The sequence below is a fragment of the Copadichromis virginalis genome, linkage group LG13 (assembly GCF_057382275.1).
Source record: "Copadichromis virginalis isolate Kocher_CV1m ecotype Utaka linkage group LG13, C_Virginalis_male_GT1.1, whole genome shotgun sequence".
In the NCBI taxonomy this organism is placed as follows: domain Eukaryota; kingdom Metazoa; phylum Chordata; class Actinopteri; order Cichliformes; family Cichlidae; genus Copadichromis; species Copadichromis virginalis.
Genome location: NC_140630.1, coordinates 26,780,441 through 26,797,102, shown reverse-complemented (window position 1 = coordinate 26,797,102; position 16,662 = coordinate 26,780,441). Strand labels below are relative to the sequence as shown.

At 39.7% G+C, this 16,662-nt stretch overlaps 1 protein-coding gene across 1 annotated transcript; it reads left to right on the top strand.

Moving 5' to 3' along the window:
- The first annotated feature begins 206 nt into the window (after window positions 1-206).
- tm9sf3 (transmembrane 9 superfamily member 3) lies at window positions 207-16,548 on the top strand. Its single transcript, XM_085478290.1, has 15 exons — window positions 207-1,007; window positions 1,910-2,105; window positions 2,253-2,375; window positions 4,467-4,627; window positions 4,761-4,838; window positions 5,139-5,270; window positions 5,385-5,551; window positions 7,010-7,104; window positions 7,217-7,347; window positions 8,021-8,160; window positions 9,214-9,282; window positions 9,375-9,521; window positions 9,627-9,710; window positions 9,805-9,881; window positions 14,898-16,548. The coding sequence occupies exons 1-15, from the start codon at window positions 669-671 to the stop codon at window positions 14,963-14,965; spliced, it is 2,007 nt and encodes a 668-aa protein (XP_085334416.1). The 5' UTR covers window positions 207-668; the 3' UTR covers window positions 14,966-16,548.
- Window positions 16,549-16,662: the final 114 nt, after the last annotated feature.

Below are 16,662 nucleotides of genomic sequence, written 5' to 3'. Positions count from 1 at the left end.
AATACAAAGAAGGAAACACAAGGAAATGGTATATTTATCATTGCATTAATTAAAGTTATGTTGACTGACTGTGAACCAAGCCCTCTTGTAAATTATGGTAATGTCATGTGCTGTGCAGTTTCACCCAAGTAGGGGGCAGTAAATGAGAAACAAGGTAACTTTCAGGTAAAGTTGAAATTTGTAATGTAAAACTAATTTTCATTTTGAAGCGTCAGAATCTGACTCAGACAATTGTACATATTAAATGAGACCATAGAGCATTTAAGTAGTCAAGGAAGACGAGTGTCTGTTTGAAAATCAGTCTACCAAGTCAGCCTACCTTGAGCTGAACTGTGTCCTTAAAGATAAATGTAGTCAAAGTGCATAGGAACTTTTAAGTTACAGTCTTAAACTCAGGTTTAACTTATCAGCTTTATCCAAAGAATAACCTAGAACTGCAATCCAAACAAGTAGGACATTTAGAGGATGCTGCGCTTGCTTAAAATTGTGCATTATCGTGGCTCAGACTGACAAATTGTTCGGACAACTTTGGGTCCATTAAGAGGCCTCATCAGACAGTGAATAGACCCGCTTGTTGTACTCGAGGATCATGTTTCATGCACCAGCTCTCTGTCAAAGTTGAAGCTCCAGTCTTTGCAGTCGGATGACGTGGCCGAAGGTTGCGGTAGATGCGCCGACAGAGTTTCTATAATCACCGTGTATCCATCGTTTTCTGCGCTGACTGGACGTCGTCAGCCACGTGCCTCTTTTCAGCCAATCGAACGTGCATACGACGAACGCTCATGAGGCTCTTACGCCATATGCGTACGAGAGCATCCCTAAAAATTGCCTCTGTCATACAACCAGGAAGAAGGTGGGATAGCCGTGCAAAGCTAACATCCCCAGTCTTTCTGTACACTTTTTTTCTGAAAATAATGGGATATTCCAGGTGGAAGGTGGTAGCGGCGGTGGTTTTCGCACTTGTATGTTCTTTATCACCTGTCGACGCAGACGAACATGACCACACGGTAAGACACCTTTTTGAGAGGCCGACTGAAAAGGGGGAGCCTTGAAAATAATGGACGTTTGTGCTCTGTGTAACCTGCTAACTGTAGCCGCGACGGCTAGCTACACCCCACAAAACAGAATTATAAACGTGACAGGGTTCATGACTTGGTCTTTGTGGGTTATATACTGATACTGGGTGAGCTATCAAACGGGTAGGCATTCATTTAGCCGGCTAAGTTGTCACTACTTATCGGCCTAAGTGCTTATGAGTAACGTTTGCTTGCTAGCTTGTTAGCACATCTTCCAAGCTGGTCTTTGCAACCTTACTTGAGCACCGGCGGAAGCTACACTTAAGTTAGCAGCTAGTTAGCCTGTAGCTAACGTTAGTTAGTTAATCAAAGGCAAGATTTATAAAACTGCCGTCCGTTTAGCCTCGCAAACACAATTAATGAAAAACATTTACTCTTGACATCGATTAAACTTAAGGCCCTCTTCATATTACTTTTGTTCTCCGTTGTCAGATCCAGCCTCCCTAATTACACCTGGCTAACAAGATAATAATGTGCATTACATTGTCTTAATTATAAATGGGGCGCTAATGTGGAAGCTGTTAAGTAAAGAGGCGGATGTTGCATTCACGAGAACTTCCTTGCCAGTGGTACACATAGCTAACACACAATAGTGCTACGAGGATGGCTCGATAACAGTGTGAAAAGAGCCTGAAATTTACATTTGTTTGCATGATTTATAACGCGATAGTGCTCTGAAAGTTGCTGCTATTGTTTTAAAAGTTTTTGGCAACTCACAGAAGTTTCTTTGGTGCACTATCGATAGAATAAGAATAGGACATCAGCAGTACTTGCAGAACTGGTGTAGCATTCCTGGATTTAATTATAAGAGTCCTCCTGTTTTCCTTTTGCAGTACACAGATAAGGAGGAGGTAGTTTTATGGATGAACACAGTGGGGCCTTACCACAACCGACAGGAGACATACAAGTATTTCTCATTGCCCTTCTGTGCGGGCTCCCAGAAGACCATCAGTCATTACCATGAAACACTTGGAGAGGCTCTGCAGGGAGTGGAGCTTGAATTCAGCGGCTTGCAAATAAAGTTCAAAGGTACTTACACTGACTTCCACCTCTTTAGGACTTTTGAATCAGCAAGAGCATTATAACTAAAAAATGTTGCTTGTCTCTGGATGTCTGGCTTTATTAATTCCACAAAACTTCCTACACTTACTAAAAATGTGATCTTTATCTTTGTAGAGGAAGTCATGCAGTCAACATACTGTGAAATAGAGTTGGACAAAGCCAAACGAGATGCTTTTGTCTACGCCATAAAGAATCACTACTGGTACCAAATGTACATAGATGACCTGCCAATCTGGGGTAAGTTGATAACCACTTTTTATTTTATTAACACATCTACTTTTACATGTTTCTTTTGTTTTGTCTAGCTTCTGAGGTGTGTTCTTATTACTATAGATGTAATAGGTATAATGTCAATCTGCTGAAGATTGATATTGGGCGACATTCATCTTTTGACTGTTATTACCCTGTAAGCACATAGGATTACATTCACTACTAGCAGTATAGGGAGTAGAGGGAGAAAAACCAAAATCCAACAGCAATGAAAAAAAAATAGAAAAATTATTATTTTTGTGAACAATATTTTTATTGCTTTTTGCAACAGCATACAAAGATTTGTTTTCACAGTAATATGCAGCAGTAGTAAAGTCCCCGCCCCCCCCCCCCCCCCCCCAAAAAAAAAACAAACAAACAAAAAAAACAAAACATAGCCAAATTTATTTTTAACATCTCTCTCATCTCAGAATTTCACGCATCCCCTCTTACTGGCTATTAGTGGTGATGTGGTAATATTTAGAGTAGAGTGACCGACATTTTCATCCTGATGGTGAAGAAGTAAAACCAGTTCCTATTCTTGAGATAACTGGTCCATTTATTCTTTACCGGTGTTGTAGGGAGGTGTAACCGGACACAATGTCATGTGTCAAATGTCAGAATAAAAGGCACTCAAGATTTAGTCTATGTTGTATTATATTGTTTTTGTTTTGAATCAGCTTATTTAGTGCAGTGTACCGGTTGATTAGCTTATATACAGCTTTACGTTTTAGAATAATTTTATGGTATTATGCTGACTGAAAAATATACTAATGAGTGGAACCATTTTGACATAAAATGAATAAAGACACTGGATGTACTGAGTGTTAGGGCTGTCCAGAATAATAAACACTTCCCAAGGTGAGCTCTTCAGCCCATGTATTAAAGACAATGGCTGTGGTGTTTTTTCATCTTTATCTGTGTATAAAATGATAACTCGGAGAGAAAGTTGGAAGCAACAGCAGGTTTAACTTTTCTCTCACGCTGTGCCCCGCTGCTGTCTCACTTTTTGAAACCTCTCCGTCCACTCACCCACTGAACATGTCAGAAAGAGTCAGAGTGCTGTTCCTGTGCCAAACAAGCAAGACATTGTTAAGATGTGTAGGATACAATCTTGTATTTTATTTCTTTTGCAAAGAAGCTTAAAAATAAAACAATTGTTAAATTGGCAACAAATTGTTTATATTTCCAATATAATTGCTGAATAACAACCCAATGAACATTAAAATAGTTGAATATTTGGATACAGAGCTCATAAAAATTCTCCTGCAGCTTTTAGTATTCATTTCCCATGTGCAAAAGTGTTTCATATAAACCAAAAGAAGGATATTAATGACTCACTACTGTTACTGAGTCAAGACTGTCACTCTAACAAGCAGTCAGTGTGAACACTCACATATGTTGGAGTAGTACAATGGTGCCACTCCTACCCTGTTTAAACAGACTATGCAAGCTGATGTAGAAGGAAGTGGGAGGGGCGCTGGTATTTGCTCAAACGTTGCTGAGTTATGTGTCGCATAATTAGGAGCGTCATGAATATCTATAAGTCTAACATCCGGGTTGCTATTGTGTGAGAAGTGCACTGGTGTGCCTTTCTTTTATGAGATGTTTATCAGGGTTATTTAGCTCAGCAATTGCAGACCTGTCGTTCATCACTTTCAGAACTTGCTCACTTGTAGTACCGCTTACTAAAGTGAGCTCGCCTGCATAATATTATGTATGCTAGAACAAAAATTCCTGTCTACATTAATTTGTGGTGCAGAATGTGGAACAATTTTTCAGGCATTAAACATTAAACAGACATATATATATATAGCCACAACAGTAGATTCATAGTTCTAGCTTTGCATCAGACTTCTTTGCTCAGCAATGACCTTTTATGAAAACTAAATCCTGACTGTAACAAGTGAGTAGAGATTATGCTGTTACAAAGTTATCAAAAGTGGCCTTTATTTGGCATTTGCACCCTGATTGTTAATGTTGTATAACTAAAGCGTTTATTTTCACCTGTCCATTGGACCACTGCTGAATGAGATCTCGAGTTGTTTTTTCGTTGTTTTTTTTTTTTTTTTTTTAAAGGTATTGTTGGTGAGGCAGATGAAAATGGAGAAGAGCACTACCTGTGGACGTATAAGAAACTAGAGATCGGCTTCAATGGCAATAGAATCGTTGACGTAAATCTGACCAGCGAAGGGAAAGTCAGACTTGTGCCAAACACAAGAATCCCAATGTCCTATTCTGTGAGTACTTTTTGATTAACATTCTGGGAAGCTAAAAATCATTGTATATCTGCCATATTTGACTTATACTCTCTTGGGGATACATAGGACATGTAAACACATGCATAAATGCCAATGAACCTCTCCTATCCAGGTGAAATGGAAGAAGTCAGATGTAAAGTTTGAAGACAGATTTGACAAGTACCTTGATCCATCCTTCTTTCAGCACAGAGTGAGTGAAATAACTTTTGTGGTGTTTCACATGCTTCCTCATGCCAGTGGGAATACCAATGGCTTGTTGTAATAGCACAACTCTGTATGACATTTCAGAAGATGCAAGTTGAGCCTTGCAACAGATGTAATGTAAATGACCAACCTGCTCAATAAGAGTCTTTGTTTTGTTTTCCATGCAGCGTCATAACTCATTTGTTTTACTCAAGTGTGGCTATTTGATGTACTGTTTTGATGCAAAGAGCTTTCCAGTGTTGCTCTTAAAGAAAATTTTTGATTTTACTATATATATATTTTTTAGATTCACTGGTTCTCCATCTTTAATTCCTTCATGATGGTCATTTTCTTGGTGGGTCTGGTGTCCATGATTCTTATGAGAACGCTAAGAAAGGACTATGCCAGATACAGCAAAGAGGAGGAAATGGATGACATGGTAAACTTTGGCTGTACTTGCATGCTTTAACATGGAACTAAGATCTGTTCTTGTTGTTTTTTTCCCCTCATCACGCTTTTCTCTCAGTTTCCTTATGTTGCTTTGTACCAACAGGATAGAGACCTTGGAGACGAATATGGGTGGAAGCAGGTACATGGAGATGTGTTTAGGCCGTCAAGCCATCCACTGATCTTCTCTTCACTTATTGGCTCCGGCTGCCAGATTTTCTCAGTCTCCCTCATCGTTATCATCGTCGCTATGGTTGAGGATCTGTACACAGAGTGAGTAATTGAACATTTTGTTATGATTGTAAGATTTCGCTGAGGACTGTTTTTGATCTGGTTTTTAGTTGCAAAGTTGATTTCTGTGTATTGGATCCCTTATCAAAAGTCTTTGTCTTCTCTCACTTACGGTTTTATCAAAGAGCAAGGTTTAAATCATTCAGCTAAAATTCAAATATGAAATAATCAGGAAAATATGTACTGTGAAAATGCTCATTTTTGTGTAAAGTTGTGAAAAGTTGCTCTCTTCTAGCACCCCCACAACTACATGAGCTCCCAGGTTTAAAAGCCTCTACGAATTTTATTCGCTTTCTTTGTTTAGCCTGAAAAATATAGAAAGTGCATTATTCTGTGTTTTAAAAAGTTCTACAGCAAAACAAATAAGCTAAAGTAAAAATACAGTTTTTGTTTGCAGAGTCTGCTGGCTTTATAGTGATATAATGACTTCAGTTTCTCAGTCAAAAAAAGTTGTCTGGCAGCATGGGAAGGCAGTGAAAGTATTCTAAATAATCCCAAGAAATCATTTCATGCAGTCTTGGCTCTTGCAGAAGTGAAGACTGAGTTGTTGGCTTTTATTTTTAGTCTCCACAGCTATGGTAAAAATCCCATTCTGGTATGTCTAGTGGCTAATGTGGCTAAGGTTACAATTACCTTTTGATGTAAGGCTCAAAATGCTAATATTGAAGAACAATTGGAAAATGGAGACTTTTAAGATTGATGACTGAAGCCAATAGACAAGAGTTTTGTGCGGGTTGTGTTTTTGTGTTGCGTCACTGCAGAGAATGGGTATGAAGGACTGTTAACCTGGTGTCACATGCAAGCCATTTTTTCCCCTCTATAAATCCAGACTTTATATTATAACATCTGAGAAAGTTAAAGACGTGCTGTGATCTTGATAATAACATTTAATAAGATCACTCAGACAAAGAAGTGGGAGAGATACTGTGCTGCTCCCATTGGCTTCATTTCACTGTCATACCTTTTCCTAGAAGAGGTGTGAACAGCAGCAGCTCAGTTGATTTTAAAGCTACAGACTCTGAAACGGGATTGTAGAAAAAAGAACATCTGTGCTATATTTGGGAGCTACATGTTGAAAGAGGTGTTCTTGGAACTTGCATTAACTTGTTAAAAAAGCATTACCTTACATTTTGAGGGGTCTGCTAACTTACGTTAGTTTGTTGTAGTCTGTCATGCTTAACATTAACAAAATGATTAGGAAAATAGAAAGAAGACAGAAAAAGAATAATTAATTATCATTTGTGTATAAATAAGAGGAAATTAAAAAAAAAAGAAGGTAACCATTTTGTAAATCAAGGAATCAAGTGTTCATTTCTATCTTTCTTCTTTTGTTTTAGACAAAGAATTGGGTGCAAGTGTGCTATAAAATACTACAAAAAATTATATGCAACGCCAAGGGGAGTGGTCTTCACTTGGCCTAACTTTTTCTTTTCCCTGTAGGAGAGGATCCATGCTGAGCACAGCCATTTTTGTGTATGCTGCAACCTCTCCTGTCAATGGCTACTTCGGGGGAAGTTTGTATGCAAAACAAGGAGGTAATAAAATAGTTTGTTTTCTTACAAACAAAATATGTGTGACATGCCCTAATAAAGCAGTTTGTCGTGTTTTGCCGTCTGATTTATTTATTTATTTTTTGGCTTAATACAGGCAGGAGATGGATTAAACAAATGTTCATTGGGGCCTTTATGATCCCAGCCATGGTGTGCGGGACTGCCTTTTTCATCAACTTCATTGCTATCTACTACCACGCCTCCAGAGCCATCCCATTTGGAACCATGGTGGGATTTCACACTGCAGCACCTCCCTAAAAACCACAATGTTATGAAGAACATCCTCCAAGTCAAGAGCCAGCATTTAAATTGTGTGGCCGCATAGATCTCTGGTATCAGCAATGGGATTTAGTCATGCAGGGGAACACAACTGAAGTAATGAGAAAAGTGTACTAACAAATTGAAACACAATATGCACACTTCACCTGATATTTATGACACTAGAGTCCCAAACCCACTGTAGAGTTTTAATTCTGTTTGCTTTATTTCTTCATTCAGTGCCAAATGTTTTCAGACACTACAGCAATAAAAAATGCACACACACAAACATTTCACATATTTTTTAAATTGCTAATTACAGAAATTACAAACAGCTGTTTGTTTGCTCCACTCAGCGCTGCAGAGCTGATCAATCAAAAGTGTCATGAAATAGCCATTGTTCCCCTGACTCAGCCAAACCTCAGAAACATCTAGGGCATCTGCTGATGAAATCCATTCATCTGTTACTCTTCCAGTTTAATGAACATTTGAGTTTGTACCATAAGATCACGCAGTGAACATTAACTTCTGTAACACAGTCAACAAAATTAAAACAACTGATTGGGGATGTGAAACACCCTGGATAATGGCCGTAAATACAGACCGCCCAACTAAAACAATTAAATGTTTGTCATCTTTGCAGGTTGCTGTCTGCTGTATCTGCTTCTTTGTCATCCTGCCTCTGAACCTCGTGGGAACAATTTTGGGGAGGAATCTGTCTGGCCAGCCCAACTTTCCCTGCCGAGTTAATGCTGTGCCGCGACCGATCCCTGAGAAGAAATGGTAGGTGTGGTTTGACGTGGACAGTCGCAGTTTTCTTTGCCTTAGTGACAGAGACGTGGGCAACCGTGGCTCAGGGGGTTGGGAATCGCATCTGTAACCGGAAGGTCGCCGGGTCGATCCCTGGGCTCTCTGTCCTGGTCATTGTGTCCTTGGGCAAGACACTTTACCCTATTTGCCTACTGGTGTTGGCCAGAGGGGCCGATGGCGCGATATGGCAGCCTCGCTTCTGTCAGTCTGCCCCAGGGCAGCTGTGGCTACAACTGTAGCTGCCTCCACCAGTGTATGAATGTGAGAGTGAATGAATAGTGGTATTGTAAAGCGCTTTGGGTGCCTTGAAAAGAGCTATATAAATCCAATCCATTATTATTATTATTAGTGACAGAGACGTGGGGTCAGATAATGGATAGAGTGTAACTGGAACTTAAGACTACCCTGAGGTCACCGCTTTCAACAGTTTTTGTTTTTAGTGTTGTCCCTCTACGATGTAAATGAGAACACGTATCCCTAAAATAATTCTCTCATGCAGACCCTGCCCCAAGTGCCGTTAGTGTTAGTTTGTAAGGGGCACCGGTCAGGGGAGAGTTATTTATGATTCTCGTAAGTGGCAGGTGTCCTTTATTTTGTTTATAAAATGTCAGAAGATGGAGGCTTAGCTTATCGGATCAGTGGGCAGTGAGAATGTCGTACTCGATGCAGGTGACACAAGGTGTTGAATGGCCTGTGTTTAAGTTGCCAGATGTCAGGTTTAAAGTTCAAAACATTTTAGCTGTCTGCACAAACACTTTTAGGTTATGAAATATGGAAAAGCGATCGACTGCAGGTTTATTAACATTTACAACGTTCTGCCAAGCACTGTGGCTTGCTGCCAAATGGAAAAGGTAGATGTGACCTAAGGCCATTGTCTGACTCTACTTGAATTTCCAATCTGTCAACTTTTCCCCCTTCTCGCATTCGTAACACAATTTGTCATGTGTCCTTACCCTGAAGGGGGACTCTGACACGAACACTCAAGGATACACGGCCACGTCAATATGTTGAATTTTGTGCTCTCAGGTTCATGGAGCCAGCTGTCATCGTGTGCCTTGGAGGAATCCTTCCTTTTGGTTCCATTTTCATAGAAATGTAAGTGTATTGCAGTGTTACTGAGGGACTCTGTTTAAAATGATCCAGACAGCCATGTTGAAGTGTTTTTTGTTTTTGTCCTCATGTGACAGGTACTTCATCTTCACATCTTTCTGGGCCTACAAAATCTACTATGTGTATGGCTTCATGATGCTGGTCCTGGTTATCCTGTGCATTGTGACTGTGTGTGTCACCATTGTGTGTACATACTTTCTTCTCAATGCTGAGGACTACAGATGGTGAGTTTTTCCCCCACATGGATCTCTGGAATATCAGCCACAAAACTGAGGCATTGTCACCCTGTCATCAATCCTCTTTCTCGTTTGCTTGTCCCTCTCTTCCAGGCAATGGACGAGCTTCCTCTCTGCTGCATCCACTGCTGTTTATGTGTACATGTACTCCTTTTACTACTATTTCTTCAAAACTAAGTGAGTTTTACTCTTTATTAATCCGATGAAACATCCTGTTGTAGAAGTGCTTACATCTTACACACCTCTTACATTTTAACCTGTTGTATTTCAGGATGTATGGGCTGTTCCAGACATCCTTCTACTTTGGCTACATGGCTGTGTTTAGCACTGCCCTGGGAATCATGTGTGGTAAGTTTTACGTCCACCTAATTTTATATCGTAGTAGGTCCAGGCCCTATTCCATGAAGCAGGTTTACCTAACTCTGAGTTTGTTAACCATGAGATGAAAACCCTGGTTTTCTGTGCCAGGAAAAAAGTTAACTAAGTTGGTTACCGTGGTAACGGATCATTGAACTAAAAAACTCTTGAGTTTTTCTCTGCACCTAAACCAGCTGATTGACACTCACTCATTCCTCATTTGTAAAGTCCATCTAAGAGCAAATGGAAAAGCAACTTAATTGGCAGATGTTTGTTTTTAGAAACAGTGAAATCCCACCTTAGAAGTTAGGTTGGAAAAAAAAATCACATCAGGGCTGTTACAGCCATTCACTCATCAATATATAAGGATAGAGACAGACAGCTCAGAATAAAGTCTATGTAGTCTACATGTTTCTTACTCTGTGGACAGTAATCCAGCAGTCAGACTCTTAGTCAGTTCCTCTGAAACATTACTGTTGCAGTTAATGTTTAACGTAAATGCATCTGCATAATAGCTTGCATCTGTATAAAGATGCATAATATATGATCTGTTGTCAATCATTTGTCGTGTTGTAAAAGCCACACTGATGGGGGGGAAATGTCTGTCAAAGCTGGGATTTTGGAGATGGTGAATATTTGAGTGAAGATGATTTTAAGACCTGAAAACTGGACTAAATGTATTTAAAGTGTCTTTTTATATGCAGCTGCAAGCAGTCTGTATTCTGAACATATCTGCTGAAATTTGTTCACAGCTTGAGATTCAGTTGTTACATGCTTTCAACATGTTCAAAGGTTTTTAATTCAGACTCTGAATCTCAACATATTTCCCACAAAAAATCACAAATCAGTCTCAGTGGGTCGACAGAGAACAGGATCTGCCCAAAGGCATAGGCTCTGTAACAGATTAGCAAACGGACCGAAGTCTACTTGCAAAGCAGGAGAGATCCAAAATAGATGAATAGATCACAGGTTCAGACCAGGGGCCTGTGCTTCGTACGTCGCTTACTACATCCAAGATCAAATGAAACATCCAAGACCAAATCATCGCGCTAACTCTGAGCTCGCTATTCCGGTTCCCCGAACACACCTGTTGTTGACGATTAGTATAGCTGGATGAAGTAATGTGAGATCACTGGGTGGCCCAACAGGGGCTACGCATCGATAGTAGAAACATTGATCGGCAACCCTTTGATTGGTCGGCGAAAATGTCGAAGGAGCGCGCTCGGTATTTTTCGGCAGCAGAGCAAGAACTCTTGAGTGAGGGATTTCAGGAGTTTCAGAGTTTAATTAAAACGCAAGGGAACACTGCAAAGGCTGCAAAAGCAAGGAGAGAGGGCTGGCAGAAAGTTGCTGACAAATCAAACTCGTAAGTAATCCAATAATAACAATAATAATGGAGTGGATTTATATAGCGCTTTTCAAGGCACCCAAAGCGCTTTACAATGCCATTATTCATTCACTCTCACATTCACACACTGGTGGAGGCAGCTACGGTTGTAGCCACAGCTGCCCTGGGGCAGACTGACAGAAGCCAGGCTGCCATATTGCGCCATCGGCCCCTCTGGCCAACACCAGTAGGCGGTAGGGTAGATTTATTATATTACACTATATTATCCAATATTATATTACATTATATTATAATATGTTATATTTTATCCTCTGTCACATTAGAGCCACGACAGGACCCACTAGAACATGGGAACAGGTAAAAGTGAAATATAAGAATATTCTACAGAATGGTAATATTTATCACTTATATTGCTTTTAGTCTCTTGGAAAGAGACCCTGGAATAATCTGTTTGTTTATAACAGCAACCAAGAAAAGGGCAGAGCAACAAAAGACAGGTGGTGGTCCTGCACCCCCTCGTCAACAAGTTGGTTAAGTGAATAATACCCTCACGGGAAAATCGATATCTCTCTATGAGCACACTGTCGCGCTGAGCTAAAGGATCCTGTCTGTCCCGCAATATACGCTGAATTCTGAGGACTCTCCTTATCAATCTTGCACCTTCCGCAATGGGTTGCTCGCGTAAACGGACAGGACATGGCTGCGACAGACTTCCCAAATCCACCTTCGCTTTTATAGCCGTGGTCTCTCATCTTGATTACACGAAGTAATTTACAATTGCTACTCTGAAATATGAATTAAATCTGTAATAATCACATACATGTAATAGAATGTTAATAGTACATTTCCCTTTTTTAGGAAATGACCTGTGTGAAATCAATAAATGGATCAGGTGCTGCATTGTCTTTAGTTACATTGATGTTATTTATTTATGGTGAAACAGTGGTGGAATATCGCTGTTGCTTTCGTATGAATGACGCGGGCATACCTGCGTGGCCGCGATCTAATCCTGTTTACATAAAGTAAACCTGCTCCCCAGCAGGTTTACGCTTACGGCTCTGTTGCTATGACAGCAAGTCCCGGATGGGCTTCGGGGAACCGAACGATCCAGGATCACGCGAAATCGTCAACAATCTAATCCAGCTAACTTACTTAGCGAGGTACGAAGAACAGGCCCCAGATCAGGCCCTCATCCAGTTTAGGTTCATCCTGTCTGGATCCATTTATAATGGCTTAACTTTTCCAGATAATATTTTTTTCAAACAACTCAATGTTCATAAACTGTAGAAGAGAGAGGGAGGGAAAAAATGTTTTAATTTAATAAAAACGTGTCTTGAAGGTGGATCCACCCTGCAGTCTGCTACTGTCTTCAGTTTCTCTCACCTACACTCTGGCCCCGTAGGGTTAAAGCTAAATAATAAGATTTAAATATCAAACCTAAAATTAGAATTCAAGCTTCATTTAATGAAAGTTCAAGCTGGGTAAGTGATGATCCAGCTTTGAACTTCACACACGCACACACATGTGTGTTATCAAACTTTTATTCTCTCTATGATGGTGACAGCAGACCAAGCTCATTAAAATCTCTTTTCTCTTCTTTGCTTTTTAAGATGACTGTCACGGTCCACACTGACACACATTCATATCCCTTGGTTTACTGGATTTAAATAACACTTTTTATTCACCCGTTGCCATAGTGAACTGTGGTATCAGAGCTCCATTGATGATGCTTTCTTTCTCCACTCTCACATGCTTAACTCGGGGTGAACATACTCAGAGTTGATTCAACTTACTCCACTCAGCTGGTCTGGAACAAGAAACTCAAAGTTAATCAACTTTGAATTTATTTTTAAACTCAGAGTTTGTTGAAGACTCATCTCAGAATAGGAACTATTAGATGTTCTGCCAAATGTAAATAGCTGTTCACTGCATAAACACCAGTGGTCTCATTTATAAAGGGTTGGTTTTGTGTTTATGTGACTTTACACACAGTTCATTTTAACAAAAGAGAAAAGAAATAAATAGATGTGATGAATACATGATGGGCTAAAATCTCAACTACCACGTCTCACTTCGTGTCACATGTTGGTAACACATCCACTTTATTGGAAACATACAAATAAGGAGTGTTATTTGTGCCAGTGAGGCGTGACGCCATAAAAAATAGTCTGACATTAAATTCTGCTCAAGATTTCTCAATTTCCTCATCACATTCCCCGCCCTCTGAGCACAGAGACTGAGACAGTTCTTACACTGCATCTTACTCATAGTGTGGAGCAATTTCACCTTTCACTGAAGTTCAGTTTTCAAATATCTCAGAGTGCGGTTTTGTCTTGTTTTTTTTAAATATCATTTGGAGAACTTGTGGATCAATTTGATTGGTGTAAAAATGCAAATATTGAGGTGATACTTGATGGATCACTGTCACAGCAAGAACCGTTTATTAGCAGCATTCACACTGTACATTGACAGTTTGTGGTTGAATTTGGCCATTTAGAGGATTTAACCTCGCTTTACTTCTTAGTGACTGAAACATGCCTTTTGCTTCCTGCCTTTAAAAAATGTTAAAGGCAGGAAGCAGCAGCTTCCATAATTTAACATGACTATTTTTACAGTTTTACTTAAATTCATGTCTTGCAAGGTTTGCTTTTCCTCTTACCTGCACAAGTTTCCTCTAAATTGCTCATTTTCACATGAAGAATGCCACCTGCTCATGAATGGGAGTGCCTTTGTGATCTTGTGCAAATTCTCCAAAGATTGCTGCAAATTATCATCCCAGGTGGATTATTTTTGTATATCAAGCTGCAAGTCTAGCTGTCAGAAATCAAGAGAATCTGGGAAGTCTGTCAGCAGACACGGGGGACCTCAATAATTTGAAGATATTAATACAACTGCTGACATTTTATTGTTAGACGCGCACGGTACTGCGACAGGAATAAAGGAGAATTGTTGCTCAAACAGAAAGTGGTTTACGGTTTAGACAGGTGGTGGTCGAGGGGACGTGACAGTCATAGAGATGGACGTGAAAATATTAAACAGCAGGTGGTACAATGGAGGGGGCTATAGAAGTACAGTAGACATCTGCTACGGTCAGCAATCTAATAAAAGCTTTTCACACCTCCCTATAAACGATGTTAACCTGAAATTTCATTCATAGTTGGGCTTGAGTCAAACATGGAGAAAAGCACACTGACTGTATATGATTTAGGCTTATTCAGTATGAAAAATGTTAGTCGTATGTACATACAGGTAGTTCTTGCATGAAACCAATTATCTTTTTAGAGAAATCTTATTTTCTACATCGGTTATTCAGCTCTAAGTGCAGCTAAGTAGTCTTTTCCCCACCAGCTGCAAGCCAAACTCATTTTTCAGCTGAAAGAGTAATAAGCCAAGGCTGACACTCATGTACCTTGAAGGACCTTTGTGGAGCTTTCTCTGATCTGCATCAGGTACTACACTGCCTCCTGGGCTGGCTGTGTGTCTGAATGCTCATTTTGTAGATGTGGGATGTGCGTTTCTCTGCTAAAACCTTTATTGGATACCTCACCAGTAATCATCCTGTCTCGTGATGGATTTACCTGCAAAGTAACAGCAGAGTTTGATACCTGGTGCTGTCAAACAAAAAGAAACTTGCTCACAGATCATCTTTTGCTTTTCAGGTGCCGTAGGATACATGGGAACAAGTGCCTTTGTGAGGAAGATTTACACAAATGTGAAAATTGACTAAGAAGTGAAGCAGCATCAACACAGGGATGTTAATGGATTTGCCTAGGCGTATCCCAAAAGACGGCGGGCACAAGTCATTCTTTATTACTTTTCGTTCTTGCAAAGAGATTGTGAGAATCTCACTTTGTACAATGTAGTTTTTCCATATTTTTTTTCTCCTCTCTGAAAGATTTTCAACGCGCAACTCAATAGTGAACAACAGGAGACCTGCGGAAGAGATATCAAACACAACTTTTGATTTTTATCAGTTGCTTTCAAACAAACATTGAGGGAGGCGGCGAATGTTTAAGGCTGACATGGCTTCTCTTTTCCAACCCAGTCCCACCTGAGACCAGAGAACATACAGTACATGTGATATTGATGGAATAGTGTAGCTCTCTTCAGTGAAGAGGCCTGAGTGTATTGAAAGCCTTTGTTCTGTTGTGTCAGAATATTGGAGAGTTGGGTTTGTGTTTGTGTTCTGACTCTGAAGTCTATTTTGTATTCATGAAGTCACTCAAATTATTGTTACTATAGTACAATTGGTTGTTTCCATTGAAATCCACTGGGGAAAAAACAAACAAAAAACTAAAAATGTTCACCCAATAATCATTCACCAATTTCAATTATTCTTAACTCCCTGTTAGGGTAGCAGTCCATCCAGTCAAGAGATTTTAGTCCTGCTGTAGTTTACTGTACAGACAAAGAACAGAGGGACTGAGCAACAGCTGAGGTACAGCAAGAACTGATTTTTTTAAAAATGGATGTTTGATGTGATCCCATTTATCTGTTTAGTTTTATGTTTTCTAAATGTTTGGGTTTGAATGAAGTCTACATGTAAAGATAATATATGGATGGTGGGCAGTGTATATAACCATAATAATGTACCTTTAGATGTAGATCCCAAATGTATTTTCGTTGTACAGATTTACTACAGGGTGTTGTTTTTTCCTTTCTTCCAAAAATGAATCGTTCAGTTAAAACAATTTGTTTGTTTGGTGCTTGGGGTGGGGCTGGTGGCGCTGTTACATCTTGCCTGAAATTGCATGAAGTTTTCACCAAATCATCAAATCAGATTTCACTTCAGCGCTGTCAGTTTTTTTTTTTTTCTTTTTCCTGATTGTTGGCATCTTCTTGGTTTCAAAATGGAAAGGTGCATTTTGATGATTTTCTAGACACATTATTTTGATTCCATATGTTATTTAAAGCCTTAAAAAGGCCCTACATCTTCTGGTAAGCCATTTCCATCACGTTCTGTTGCCTAACCCGAAACATCGTCTGTGAATGTTCAACGGAAAGAGGCAGTGGCTTTGTTTCTGCAAACATACTGTACAAATTCAACTTTATGTACACTTAAAGCTAGATGTTTTCATAACCACACAGTGCTGCGGTGTGTTTCAAATGCTCCCCCCCATTTTGTGTAAATTCAGTATGTACCCTACTTGTATGAGAAGTGGCATTGCCTTCTTTTTTCTCTTGATTTCCAGTTCTCCCCCACTGAAGTTGATTTTGGCACCTCATGTTGTGTACCAATGTCTGATTAGACATTTTGAACCTCCATATTAACTTGCTGTAAAAAGAAAATAAACATGTTTATGTACAGGGGTTATTAAAGCGTGATCTTGACTTTGATGGTAAATACTGTTGAACCTGATTAGAACAGTCTACAGCATTTATTTCTAGACTACAGCATTATAGTCCTAGCTGGACCACTAAGGA

Bases quoted from the DNA above. Each gene is read 5' to 3' on its own strand.
- tm9sf3 (XM_085478290.1), top strand. From the start codon at position 669: ATGCGCCGACAGAGTTTCTATAATCACCGTGTATCCATCGTTTTCTGC. The intron at 9,283-9,374 runs GTAAGTGTATTG...CTCATGTGACAG, and splicing joins GGTTCCATTTTCATAGAAAT to GTACTTCATCTTCACATCTT. The intron at 9,711-9,804 runs GTGAGTTTTACT...GTTGTATTTCAG, and splicing joins TACTATTTCTTCAAAACTAA to GATGTATGGGCTGTTCCAGA.